The sequence below is a fragment of the Melanostigma gelatinosum genome, assembly GCF_949748355.1.
Source record: "Melanostigma gelatinosum genome assembly, chromosome: 20".
Lineage (NCBI taxonomy): Eukaryota > Metazoa > Chordata > Actinopteri > Perciformes > Zoarcidae > Melanostigma > Melanostigma gelatinosum.
In genome coordinates, this window is record NC_136653.1 from 13885129 (window position 1) to 13899221 (window position 14093).

The 14093-nt window shown below is 43.0% G+C and overlaps 2 protein-coding genes across 2 annotated transcripts; one reads left to right on the plus strand and one right to left on the minus strand.

Moving 5' to 3' along the window:
* Nucleotides 1–1567: 1567 nt before the first annotated feature.
* Nucleotides 1568–11322, plus strand: lnx2a (ligand of numb-protein X 2a; the record flags this gene model as incomplete). The annotated part of the gene is made up of 10 exons (XM_079292524.1): nt 1568–1971; nt 4925–5169; nt 5289–5426; nt 5616–5815; nt 6509–6922; nt 7048–7221; nt 7720–7897; nt 7989–8214; nt 9806–9964; nt 10893–11322. The coding sequence occupies 10 exons, from the start codon at nt 1568–1570 to the stop codon at nt 11026–11028; spliced, it is 2274 nt and encodes a 757-aa protein (XP_079148650.1). The 3' UTR covers nt 11029–11322.
* Nucleotides 11323–11866: 544 nt separating this feature from the next.
* On the minus strand, nt 11867–13964 carry gtf3ab (general transcription factor IIIA, b; the record flags this gene model as incomplete). The annotated part of the gene is made up of 9 exons (XM_079292355.1): nt 13848–13964; nt 13614–13708; nt 13439–13535; nt 13246–13334; nt 13084–13157; nt 12925–13005; nt 12605–12837; nt 12124–12177; nt 11867–12001 (listed from the first exon to the last, which is right to left on the minus strand). The coding sequence occupies exons 1-9, from the start codon at nt 13959–13961 to the stop codon at nt 11867–11869; spliced, it is 972 nt and encodes a 323-aa protein (XP_079148481.1). The 5' UTR covers nt 13962–13964.
* Between the last annotated feature and the right edge of the window lie 129 nt (nt 13965–14093).

Genomic DNA, 14093 nt, shown 5'->3' on the forward strand with positions numbered 1-14093 from the left:
ATACTTATACTTGCGTGTCTACAAGTGTATATGTGTGTGTGTGTGTGTGTGTGTGTGTGTATGTGTGTGTGTGTGTGTTTGGTGTGATGTGGTGATGTCACAGCTTTGTTATAGGAACAGAGAAGCCTTGTGTCCTCATGATTAATTCATGTCCAGCTGCGGGATGGAGACAGAAGCAGCCAGTCACACACAGACAGGAGCACGTACTTAAAGGAGGCTGAAATAAGTAACTACCGGTCTGGTAGCCATGGGAGACAGGAGAGACAGGTTGTCACAGAAATGGGTAGCAAAGGAGACGAGACGATAAAAAAATGTTCTTTTTAAAAAGGAACCAAAGGGGGGCTCTCATCATCGTCTCCGCTGTCTGACACGCTTTCTGGCTGTACCAGGGAGGAGCAGAGCATCCCGCAGAGATACACGCATCTGTTGTGTGGCTCCTCTGCATCCCTCTCCGGCTACACTCTGAATGTCAAGCCCCACTGAGCAGAACAGGCTCCGGGTCGTCATGGAGACAAGAGCAGACCCCCGCTGGAACAGAGGCAGGTAGTCACTGTGGCTCGGCCCGGCCCGCTGTGAGCCGAGGCACGCCCTCTTCCGTCCACTGATTGCATCAGGCCCCACAGGGGGGGGGGGGGGGGGGGGGGGGGGGGCTCAGCTAATAGAGCGTCTGAAGGTCTGAATGGCTTTGGATGTGAAACACTGTGGAAATGATCAGTGCACACAGTGCATTCGCTCTGGGGACGCACTCTCCTCGCGGAGTGCTGTATTTCGAGACTTTGCTTGAGGCATGTTCTCTTTCTGTTGCAGAGTTGACTGAGTGCATCTACTGTACATGGCCTGGACTAAAAATATCAAGTTCGCTGTGGGGGAATGTGCAAAGAATTATGACTATTTTTCATCTGTTCTTTGTTTTCATCTCTTTCGTGGACTCGACTGCCTCTCGGAGCCTCACATATCCTCTCCTCCGTCTTATTTTATTTGTCTAGTTTTGTGCCCTTTTCAGATTGTTCCATCCCATTAATCTCTCTTGCGCCTCTTCTTATTGCTTTTTCTTCTTCCCAGCTCGGCCCTCTGCTCCTTTTCACCCCTACTTTTCCTCTCTGTTGCTTTCCCAATCCCAATTCCTCTGATCTGTGTCCTCTCTCTGCCTCAATCCCAGAACCTCAATCCCAATAGAGAGATTATACTGCCAGATTAGTGGACAGGAGCGGCAATACATAATCTCAGCACACTCACTGACACACACACACACACACACACACACAGAGCCACTCTCGATCTCGTGCAGACATGTGGGTCCACGTGCACAAAGCATTTGCCACTTGAATAAATGCAAAAGCACATGATCAGACACTTGTTGTTTTTCTGCAAACAGCTGTTTAACCCGCTTTCATTGCCCTCTGACCTGCAGGGTGATGAGCCATCAGCCACTGGGGGGCATCTGTCCTCTCTGCAACTTCTTCATCCTGTGAAGCTTATGGGATAGGAGTGCGTGTGCCCCTTCCCAAACACTGCAGCCCCACTGGAGTCATTTGTGCCAAAGCTGAGTTGCGTTGAAGGAGCAGAGATGGGCAGCCCGGGCTGCGAGGTGGGTCTAGCCGGTCCGGGGGAGCCAGCCTCGGAGGCTCTGTGTCCCGAGTGTGGCCAGATCCACCGCAGCTGGGAGAACCACCTTTTCAACTACCGTCTGGAAGTGGACGACGACCTGGTGTGCCACATCTGCCTGCAGCCGCTGGTGCAGCCGCTGGACACGCCGTGCGGACACACCTTCTGCGCCCGCTGCCTGCGTAGCTTCCTCCAGGAGAGGGACTTCTGCCCGCTGGACAGGACACGGCTGCAGCTGCAGGCGTGCCGCAGATCCAGCATACTGGTGCACAAGCTGCTGGACAAGATGTCCGTGTCCTGCCCTCTGACCCCCGTCTGCTCCCTCAGCATGCCACGATGTGACCTGGAGGCACACCTCAAACACAGGTAATAAAGCCTGCATACACACATAATAGATGTATGCTTTCATGAGAGCTGTGTGCAAACACGATAAGCATACATTGCAACCACGATTTCACAAGCCTCAAATATGTAATGTGGCTTTGTTGTAGCTGCATTTGAATCAATCAGACCATCAACAAAGACACTTGTTAAAAGTGTCTGACCTTTATATGTGAAAGTATGAGTCAATTTATAACTGAGTTGATTGACAGACAATGAATGTTTTCTAGCTTCTCAGAAGTGAGGATTTGTCTTCTGTGGTGGTGAACGTAATACTTTTGGGTGTTGAGTTGTTGGTCGGAGCAATCAAGCATTTGGAAGTCATCACTTTGGGCTCTGGGAAATTGCAAAAAATGTCCATTTTCTGACATTTTGTAGACTGAACCATTCATCTATCAATGTAGAAAGTAATTGGCGACTTAATTGACAATAAAGACAACGCTAGTTGCCTTTATACAACCCCTCCTTCCTCACGATTGGCTTGTTTCTGCCAGTAAACCTTTGGAGATATCATCGTTCCTGGTCCAGAGCGGTGATCCTTGACCTTAAGGGGTTTACACTTTGGCTTTTGGCCCATTCGGACCAGGTGCTGTGAGACCCTGCTGGGATTATTGGGCTGTATAGGTCATGTGACGGGGGATTAGTGGTTCCCTACTGCAGTCATGGGTTGACGGACCAGGAGCTCCATATTCTCCTTCTGCAATCATGCTGAGCAACTTCAACACCAGAGACCTTTTCAACCATTTCTTCTGTGAGACAGCCAAAGGCAACCCTGGCCTGTGGTGAGTCGAACCTGGCGGGATGTGAGACAGCGTGACTCGGGGTGGCACAAAGCTTCCTTTCACCGGTTTCCTCTACCTTTCCTTCTGCGTGTCTCTCAATGTCATTTCTTTCTTGCTCTCTCTTTCCTGATTTTGTTCCAGAGTTGTCGAAGGGAACCCGGGTGAGGCTGTGATGATGGAAGTCGTGTACATCTTGAATACGAGAGGATATCAAAATAAATGTAGAAATGTTTGTACATAGCGATTCACTTTGCTTGGTTCAAAAGAGAGGTCGACTGAGAGTGGATTTTTAACGGATCGCATGATAAGGAAAGTGTGGAGCAGCTATCAGCCACCTTCTGAGCCCAGTTTCACAGACGCAGATCAATCAATCAGCCTCTAGTACAAATGTTTTGGTCAGAACATGTGTGTAATGGTACAACAAGTACAGTTGTGAGGACTGGTATCATCAGGGTTATTTATTTGGGAGGAAACTTCTATTTGGGACATTTTTTTTAAAGATGGTGTCTGTTGCTAAAGAGACATCCATTTGTTTGTTAAGTCAAAAAGATTTTCCTCAATAAGCTCACACGAACGAGCTATTGCTGGGAAGGTGTTAAAAGCTTTTCCGAGTCAGCTGTTTTTACAGGAGACCACTGTTAAATACTTTATTTTAATTATTTATTCTTTATGTATTTACAGCAATACTGACTTTTACTGAATGGCAGCCGCTGTAGCTACAATTACAGGACAACATTAAATGGTAAAACATAGTGTTACAGTAGCACGAGTAGAGAAGACGTCATTTAAAGTCAGTGAACAGACTCGGTTTATAACATGAGTTACACGTCAATGTATGTCTAAAGTTAGCCAAAGTTAGCTAACATTAGCCACCGTAATCCAATCGAACAAGGACACTGTGAGGACTAACGGGACATTCTTGAGTAAAGATTAAAACTCCCCTGTCCTGCCGACTTAAGGTCTAAAATAACAGGAGCCAAGAGAGGGACTGGTCACTGGACGTTCGATTAAAAGACGAGAGTGCCAAGCCACAGTGTTCCACCGTGATCGAGGTGGGCTGGTTGATCTTATTACTGATGGTGTGAGAACTGAGAGACTCTTCTTATAAAAGGCTCCACTTGAGCTCCACCTGTTCCAGTTTTACATATTGGATGCAAAAGATGATCCTTTTTTCTCATCTTGGTCTTGAAGGGAACGGGTCAAAGGTAGATGTAGAAGAAAATGAGCAATTACAAAATAAATGGTGAGTGTAAAATTACATTAGGCCACATAGCATTACAACAGCAATATTTTAAATATTGCAAGAGCAACGAATCGTGGGACAGCAATGTCAGTTTCCCATGGTCCTGTTTTCTAAGAAGAAAGGTAATGAAGTGTAGAAGCATTTCAATTATTTAACCAGCTTATAGCTGCCACTTAGAGTAAATACTTAGGAGTCAATTAAGGGCGACACCACATTGATCCCTTGTGTCTGTCTGTGTTTATTTTTAATTGTCTTACAGTGAAGACTTTTTATTTGTGGGACATAATTGATGCATCTGTCACCACCAGAGTTGTGTTTGTTTTCATGGAAAGAACATCTCAGAGGGGCTGAACTTTCATGAAAGAATTATTTCAGTAATCTATAAAGCACAAATACCTAACTTATACTGGTTTTCGCTTCTCAAATGTGAATATTTGTATCTGTTTTATATCATTGTAAATTGAATAGGTTCAGGTTTTAGACTGCTCGTTGGTTGAAACAAGCAAACTCATGAGTCATGGGTCATTTAGAAAATGTGTTTTCACAGCCTACACGTGTATAAATGTGTTTGACATGGAAAGCACACAGATATACTCAATTTACACAGTATACATATGGTAACACACCCACATGTACAAACATCCCCTCATATCTTACAATAATAATCTTAAGTGCACTCCTGCATCAAATGAATATAAAGAAATCAAGATTTGCAGGAATTATATCACTTCTTCACTGAATCCCTCCCATCTCCTCGAGACCGTGCACTCTGACCTTCTCTAAGGAGGCGACACACAGAAAGAGACTCTCCCTGATGGGATCAGTTGCATCACATTAAATAAACTGATGCTGAACCTGATTTTCTTTACACGTCAGATGGACTAACAAACTGACGCCTGTTGCTTGGTGAAAGGTGTCCCGGGACGAGGTGTCAGCAGATGAACGTGGAAGGCCTGCGATGTGAGAGCGGGGATGAGCGAGCAATGGTGACCAGCCCTCCCAGGTCGCCCCGCTCCCCGCAGACAGAGCTGAGGGACCGCACACCCTCTCCACCCTCTCCACCCTCCGGACCTAATGACACCAGCGGCAATGGGCCCGTGTGGACGGACGACGCCGGCCTCGACAACCCTGCCTTTGAGGAGAGCACGGAGGAAGAAAGTGAGTGGATCCGCTGGCCTTGTACGAAGTGAAGAGATTTGGGTTCAATTTAGATTGAGACAAAAATGATGAGAAAGAGAAGAAATGGCATCCCCGTCTTCATGCCCCTCTGTCTCTAGGTGTGATAAGGTTGGAGTGTGTGGTCCCCAGGGTGAAGAGGCCCCTCAGCAATCCCTGCATCCACCTCCTCCGCTCTGTCAGCTCCACCTCCTCCGGCTGGGACTGCCCCGAGTCTCCGCCTCTCTCCGCCGAAGAGGGTATGACATCACTTCCTTCGTTTATCTGAGCATCTTCCTAAAGGGCTGAATACTAGAGATCGGAGATATCGCAGCTTCTAAGAGCTGTAATCTCAGACGACCGGATAATCACATTCTGGCAACATTAGGAAGATGTGGAAATTAGATTTTGAAATGCAGCTGTGTAATGTCATCTGTTTGTCCATGAAGGCTGTGTGAAGTTGCCCTCGCTTCCTGAAGGAGAGATAACTGCCATTGAGGTCCACCGGGCGAACCCGTATGTTGAGCTGGGCATCAGTGTGGTCGGGGGAAACGAGACGCCTCTCATCAACATCGTGATTCAGGAAGTGTACAGAGACGGGGTCATCGCACGAGACGGGAGGCTGCTGGCCGGGGATCAGATACTACAGGTAAAACATGACTGGGCCGATTTAGGGCTTCCTTTGAATTATTAGTGGTTGTTATCACTCAAGATTTGGTAAACAGCAGCTGCTATGGCAGACAGTAGTACAGCATTGTATAATATAATAGTGATTTACTACCTTTTGTATGTATTTGAATTCTTTCTTTCTATCCTATACCTCGCAAAATATCTTGTTCACTGTCTCCTAAATCCACTGTCTGTTATTATCCTACCTATACCATTTAAAAGGTACTCTAATCAATATTTTTACATTGATAATGGATCACATTACTACTTGTATGTGAGAGGGGTTGCTCATGAAGTCAAAGACACAGCTCTGCGGTTTCCCCTCGACTCTGAGGAGCGTTTTAGCATCTTGAGCTCATTGTTTTTGGTTTTAAGGCCCACGACGTTAATGTTTTGTTTCACTCTCACCGCTTTCATCAACCTTATTCTCAGTCGCAGCAGACAGCTCTTTTCAGGAAGGCAGACAATCTAAAGACTGCCTGGTGAAGATAGTGGAGCATTTAGCAACTAAAGAACCAAATATTTTTCTCAAAACACAAATGTGAGTGAATATTGGACTTACATTTGTAAGAAGACTTCAAATGAATGCTAATGTCATTGACCAAAAAATCAATCAATGCAGGCGTAACACACGAAATGACCACAATTCCATCTGACTTATTTTTCTCCCAAGGTGAACAATGTGGACATCAGTAACGTCCCCCACAGTTTGGCCCGCTCTACACTGGCACGCCCGTGCACCACTTTGCAGCTGACTGTGCTCAGGGAGCGTCGTTGTGCCTCCCGGGCGCCTCCCTCCTCTTCCTCCTCCACCCCGGCTGTGCCCCACGCCCCTTGCTCCACCCCTGAGGGTGCCCCGTCCAGCCCTGCCACCCTGAGAATCACCCTACACAAGAGGGACTCCGCAGAGCAGCTCGGCATCAAGCTGGTAAGGCGAACAGATGAGTCAGGAGTGTTTGTGTTGGATCTGTTGGAGGGAGGCCTGGCAGCGAAGGATGGCAGACTGAGGAGCAATGACCGTGTGTTGGCGGTCAATGACCAGGACCTACGCCACGGCACCCCGGAGCAGGCTGCACAGATCATACAGGTGGGGGTTCCACTAAGTCACTAAGGCTTCTTTTGGTATTAGTCAGAAGGAAAAACACGAACAACAAAGTAGGAAATGTGAGTGAGAAGTAAGGTCCCTAAAAGACTCAAACTCTGTCTTCGTAGGCGAGTGGAGAGCGAGTCCACCTGCTGATTGGCCGACCCACCAAACCAACTCCTCCTCCACCGCCAAAGTCAGGCTCCACCAGAGACCTCTACTGCCTTGATCACTTCCTGCCTAACCACAGCGCCACCCCGAGCCCTGTGCCAATGCACCTCTCCCGCACCAGCACTCACAGAGTGAGCGAACGTGTTGTGTGTTTGCACACGTGGGTCCGATTGTGTGTTCGGGGGCATTTTGACAGTTTTATATGATTTTGCATCACCGACATGTAAGTGTTGGCATTTTAACATTACGTTAGAGGGATGTAGTTCATGATGCAGTGTGATCAGGGCTTATTATTTTTTATGTTTTGTTTTTTTTGTCAAATTATTTATTGCTATTTAGTTCAAATATGGAATAGCAGGTGAATTTCAGTGAGAAAAACAGACTTTGAAACATTGAATTAGTATTAAAAACACCATTTGTTTTTATACTTTTAGGGACTCGTCTGCGTTTTCCCCCTACTTTTTATTTAATCAGTTTAAACAAGTTGGCTCCTTTGAAAGGTGCGGGTAATGTTTGGTGAAAATGAGTAAAAACGGACAACAATGCATAGAGTAAGTACGCATTTTCTGTGTTAGTGACTGAAACTGTGTTTGTTTGTGCGCGTGTTGCCTCTGTGTGATTATACCCAGGACCTTTCGCAGTGTGTGACCTGTAAAGAGAAGCACATCACTGTGAAGAAGGAGCCCCTCGAGTCTCTAGGCATGACTGTCGCAGGAGGGCGGGGCAGTAAGAGCGGCGAGCTGCCAATCTTTGTGACCAGCGTCCAACCACACGGCTGCTTGTCGAGGGACGGGCGAATCAAACGAGGTGAACGCTCCCTCAGAAATGACAACAGGACCAATTTCATATCAAAAACATTGCATCAGAAACCACAGCGTCTTCTTCCTCTCTCGTCCAGGTGACGTCCTGCTGAGTATTAACGGGCAGGACTTAACGTACCTGAGCCACAGTGAGGCAGTGGGCACCCTGAAGGCCAGCGCTGCCTCGCCCTCGGTGCAGCTGCGGGTGCTGGAGGTCAGCATGGTGGAAGAGCTCGACCCCGACGAGCTGCTGCCTCACACACATGACAGTGACTTCGACGCCAACTGGTCCCCTTCGTGGGTCATGTGGCTGGGCTTACCCAGGTGAGTGCGTGATTGTTCGGGATTTAAATGGGCTTTTGTGCTGTTTGAATATTATGATGATGTAATGCTCTGATGCATTGATATGAATACCTTTACAGGCTATCCTGAATGTACTTGTTGTCATGTGAGGTTGTAGTAATGATCATGTTGAACTCTGACACAAGCATGAACAGGTTTCTGCTTCAGACTGATACTGAGAGTGCTGCCTCTATTTTTCACTTTTTCCTCTTGGTGCCTGGATGATATTAACATATGAGATGATAAACATGTTTTTTTATATATACATATATATATATATATATATATATATATATATATATACATATACATATATATACATATACATATATATATATACATATACATATACATATACATATACATATATATATATATATATATACATATATATATATATATATACATATATATATATATATATATATATACATATATATATATATACATATATATATATATATATATACATATATATATATATATATATATATATACATATATATATATACATATATATATATATACATATATATATATATATATATATATACATATATGTATATATATATATATATATGTATATATACATATATATATATATATATATATATACATATATATATATATATATATACATATATATATATATATATATACATATATATATATATACATATATATATATATATATATACATATATATATATATATACATATATATATATACATATATATATATATACATATATATATATATATATACATATATATATATATATATACATATATATATATATATATACATATATATATATATATATACATATATATATATATATATACATATATACATATATATATATATATATACATATATATATATATATATACATATATACATATATATATATATATATACATATATATATATATATATATATATATATATACATATATATATATATATATATATATATACATATATATATATATATATACATATATATATATATATATACATATATATATATATATATACATATATATATATATATATATATATATATATATATATATATATATATATATATATATATATATATATATATATATATATATATATATAAGCAGAAAATACACGGTGAGATGTTGCCGACATCACACGTCAGCATATATATGTATATCAGTGCATGATATTGTTTGTCCATGTTAATTATTCACATTTTCAGGCTTGGACTGGACTTTGGGCGAATTGTTATTTTGATTGTCTGGTTAGATATCATTTTATAATTAATGCAATTATTTATTTATTTTTATGTTACAAATAAAAATATCTTATTGGTTTTTTAAGGGTATCATGGTCTGTTCAACTGGATGAAAACTATTTTTCCTGTAGGTTTTAGAAATGTTTGAAAACAGGTGAAACTGCCCCACATGCAGATATTTTCCACTTCTTTTAATAGATTTTAAGAGTCACAATAGACATTTATTAAAAGATGAAGCAGCAACTTCGCTCCTTGAAGGACAGAGACCATCTGTGCTATCTCTTCTCTCTGTTCTCCTCCTGCAGCTACCTGCACAGTAGTCATGAGATTGTACTGCGGAGGAGCCACCCGGGCAGCTGGGGCTTCAGCATCGTAGGCGGATACGAGGAAAGTCACGGCAACCAGGCGTTCTTCATCAAGACCATCGTCCTCGGCACACCTGCGTACTACGACGGCCGCCTCAAGTGAGTCATCAGTTGTTCATCACGTGACAGGCTGCGGCTCCTGTTAGCGGTGAATTAGCAGGTAGATAAACTGTGACCTCCAGTTGGTGATTGATAAGCCACGCCGACTGAGTTTATTACATTACATTTTCTGTTTGGTTTCTTATTTTCTAGGTCTATTTAGATTTGATATTTTTCTTATTGCCAACAAATCCCACCAAAACACAATAAATTGACCCTACTAAAACATAAATAGCCAAAGCTTGATAATCCTCTGTGCCATTGAGCTCCGTTGTTGTCCAAAGACTATTAGAAACACACCAATAAACACATTTGCACTGAGTGACATGTTCTGTCATAATGAACACGTACACATTTATTTTCAGTCAATCTTGCATAAACTGTCAGAAATACTCACTAGAATACGAGATGTGTATTTGCTCGAGTTTAAATGGTTTTTGCTCAAATGTATTGTTTCCCATCTATTTTAGAAACTTACTTAACCTATTAAAAATGAAATATACTTATAAAAGATTCACGTCTTTGTAGGATTGAACAGACTCAGGGCTGAGAGCCAAAGAAAGGATCTAACTAACTGCAACCAACAACTTACAGTATATATTTTTTTCTGTGATTTATCAAATTACATTTGGTCCAATTGTTCATCAGTTTCTCAGGTGATTTCTTTAAATAGGCTGTTATATCTGATTAACAGTCAGATATTCACTTAACCAGAGAAAACTATAATAAAATATGTATATTCCCATATGAGATGCTGGAACTTACTCATTTGAGTTTTTGCTTTAAAAAAAAAGAAAAGGTACTATCGATCGATTAATAGACACCAAATATCTTCATCATTCCATAATGTAGAGCTGTTTGAATGGCATGTCACGTGACGCTTTCAGGTCCTGTTTAATATACATCCTGACTTGTGGCGTCTCTCTAGGTGTGGGGATATGATCGTGGCAGTCAACGGCCTGTCGACAGCAGGAATGAGCCACTCGGCGCTGGTGCCCATGCTGAAGGAGCAGCGCAGCCGGGTGGCGCTTACTGTGGTCTCCTGGCCTGGCAGCCTGGTATAGCCGGGCCAGACCATCAGCAGGCTGCGCACCACACAGAGTCCACCCAGAATGTTCTATATTGGGAAAGACCTTGGCCAAAGTGAACTGGTACACGCTACTGTACATCGCTCCATAACTGGCTTAATCCAGGACCAAAAGCATTCAGAACTGTAGTAGACCCAGCAGGACCAAGCCTGTCCTGTCCAGGTGGGAACTGATCCAGATCGTGGCACGTCACTCGACAGACTGCACTCAAACACACTGCTGTGTTCAAATGGTCATGTTTTAATCACTCCCGCAGGGAGAAACGGTACTGCAACTGTTGAACAGGCGATCTGTGCTGCGCTCACCTCACCAGGCAGTTGTAGAATCCAGGGCTGTATCCAGTCAGCTGGATGCATCGTTGCAGGTAGAGATAGAATATTAAAAAGTAGCCTTTGATCCTAGTCATCTAGGATGACGACCTGTAATCACTAGGTTTTCTGCAACATCAGCGCTGCAGCCAGCTGAAGAAGCCTCAGGCCTTATTAGAAGCCTGCCGCGCCCTGGGGGCTCGACTGCCCGAAGGCCTCATCACCATGACAAACCAGCTGTCTCATCAGCTGGAGTTTTATACATGTGTGTGAATGTGTGTTCTGATTGTTTAATAAACATTCCCTTCGAAGGATAAATGGCTCCACAGCGTGCTTTTAAACCTTACTGGTGGAAATGCTCAGTCAACATGCTTATATGAAAGAGGGCTATATAGTGCTGCATTAACGAGGCTTTATTTTCACAAACAAAGTATATTTAACAAAAAATGATGGGATTTGCGTCACCATTAATTAACCCATCCAAGCGGATATTCATATACGCAGCCTCAAGATGTCGCATCCTTTAAAGTTGTCTTGCGCAGCTCCTCGGCAAGCTCGTTGGTCTCTGCTCGTTTGGCTGCAGCTGCCACACTGACCTGCAGAGCCAGACGCCAGGGCTGGTTCTTTTTAGGATGCAGTTTCTGCAAGGGGCGACAAAAATAAAAATACATACAAGGACGAGGCAAGAAAAGACAAAACTCGCTGTTCAAAAAAAAAGAAAAGAAAAGAAAACCAGAAACAAAAGTTGACAAGGACACATTACCGTCAGCTTTTTCTTTGCTGGGTCATGCACCGCTCCATGTCGCCACAGGCTCTCCTGATTAATAATGAGAACAGTTACACTGCATCAGGAATGCAATAGATCAAGACAAACTAAATATCAAACAGACACGGTGTGCCTAACCGTGTGAAGAGTTTTTAATGTGCTAATTTTCTTTTTAAATATCTGCTAGTTGCAACCATGAAAGTGTAACACTGCAATATGCAGTGAATCTTTTGAAACAAAAATAGTTCCAGATAAAAACAGTTTTCATTGCTGCCATTAAAGATGTAGTTTATCAGAGCACCATTCACTAAATATATTCACCTCTTGTTGTATTGGGGTTGCAGCAAAGTGCAGATGATGTCACAGCTTTTAGCAAGTGAAAGCCAAACTACTACCATGACCGCATGCCACTAGTTAGAGAACTTAGCTTGTGATTTAGAGCAACACTTAATATCATTGCATTAACGTGAAAGTTCACCTTCATGGCGAAGCGTTTCTCACAGCCAGCATATGCACAGCTAAAGGGCTTCGTGCCCTCGTGGTCGCCCAGCACGTGATTCTCCAAGTTGAAGCGACGAGTGAACGTTTTACCACAGTCGCTCTTTGGGCACAACAGCTTCCTCCTCTCCCCGGAGTGGACACGCAGCTCATGCTGGCGCAAGAACCACGCATTGTTGAACAGCTTTCCGCACTCTCCACACGGCACCTTGACTGGGAGAGCAAAGTCATTGAAATACAGTTGCTTTGCACCATGAGTCACAGGGTATACATGCGATGCACCACTTTACACAGTCGTACCTTTATGTTCTCGTCTGTGCTTCAGATATTCTGTCCAAGTCTTTCCCTGGAAAGGACATGCTTCAAGCTCACAAGCGTAACCTGCAGCAGAGAGTTTTGTTAAACATATGCCAATTTAAAAAGAAAAAAGGTATAAAAAGCTTCTGGTCATCAACCAACCTTCATGCACTTTCATGTGATGCTTTAGTTTTCCATGAGAGGGAAGTTCTCTTGTGCAGCCACTGATAGTACAACTACATCAAAAAATAAAGAAGAAGTGGTTTGAGATGGCCATGAACATCAAAGTTCAGTTGTTCTTGAATCGGACGTTTAGTCACTCACTGAAACAGCAGAAGCTGGTGTTGCTCACACTTATGGGCCTTCAGCTGGTTCCTCTTGTTGAAATCCCTTCCACAGCCCTGATGGTCGCACTGAAAGACAATAGGCCCAAAAGCAAGCCGGTGCATCGTAGTAAAACCAAACAAGAAAAAAAAAAAAAGAAGCCAAACAGAGGAAAACATCAAGATGATCGTACTTGATATCGCGTCTCCTGGTGCTGGTGCACTCGAGCCATGTGCTTCTTCATGCTGGCATTTGTGACAAAGACCTCGGAGCAGCCGTCAGCCAGACACCTGGAGACCAGAGCAGGTAACCGGTCAAAGCAAACAGGTTACATTTTACCGGTTCAAATAGTGAATATAGAGGCTTACTTGTGTGGTTTCTCCCCACTGTGATTGAGCTCGTGTCTGGTGAGTTGATAACGAATGCAAAAGCTCTTGTCACAGTTCTCACAGGAGAACGGTTTCTGAAGTTAAGGAAACATTTGACACATAATCCCACCAATGTTAATAACTGGACAATTAAAAACACATGAACTGTTATGATGCGTCCACTTGGTCTTTCTCGTGTCATGTGCTCCGTTTGGCTTCTAGTAGTTCACTTACCAATCCGGTGTGTTTGCAAAGATGAGCCTCTAGCTTCCATGACTTACTGAATGCAGCTTGACAACCAACAAAAGCGCAAACGTAGCTTTTTTGACTTTGCAACCTCTCCCCCATCTTCAATAACAGATCCTAGATGTCACAGACAAGTTGTAAAGGGGCAGGACACTTACTGACCTACAACCAGCAGCTCACCTGTGCTTCATTTAACTTATTGGACCGTACCAATTAGAGCAGGAGAGGGGGTGT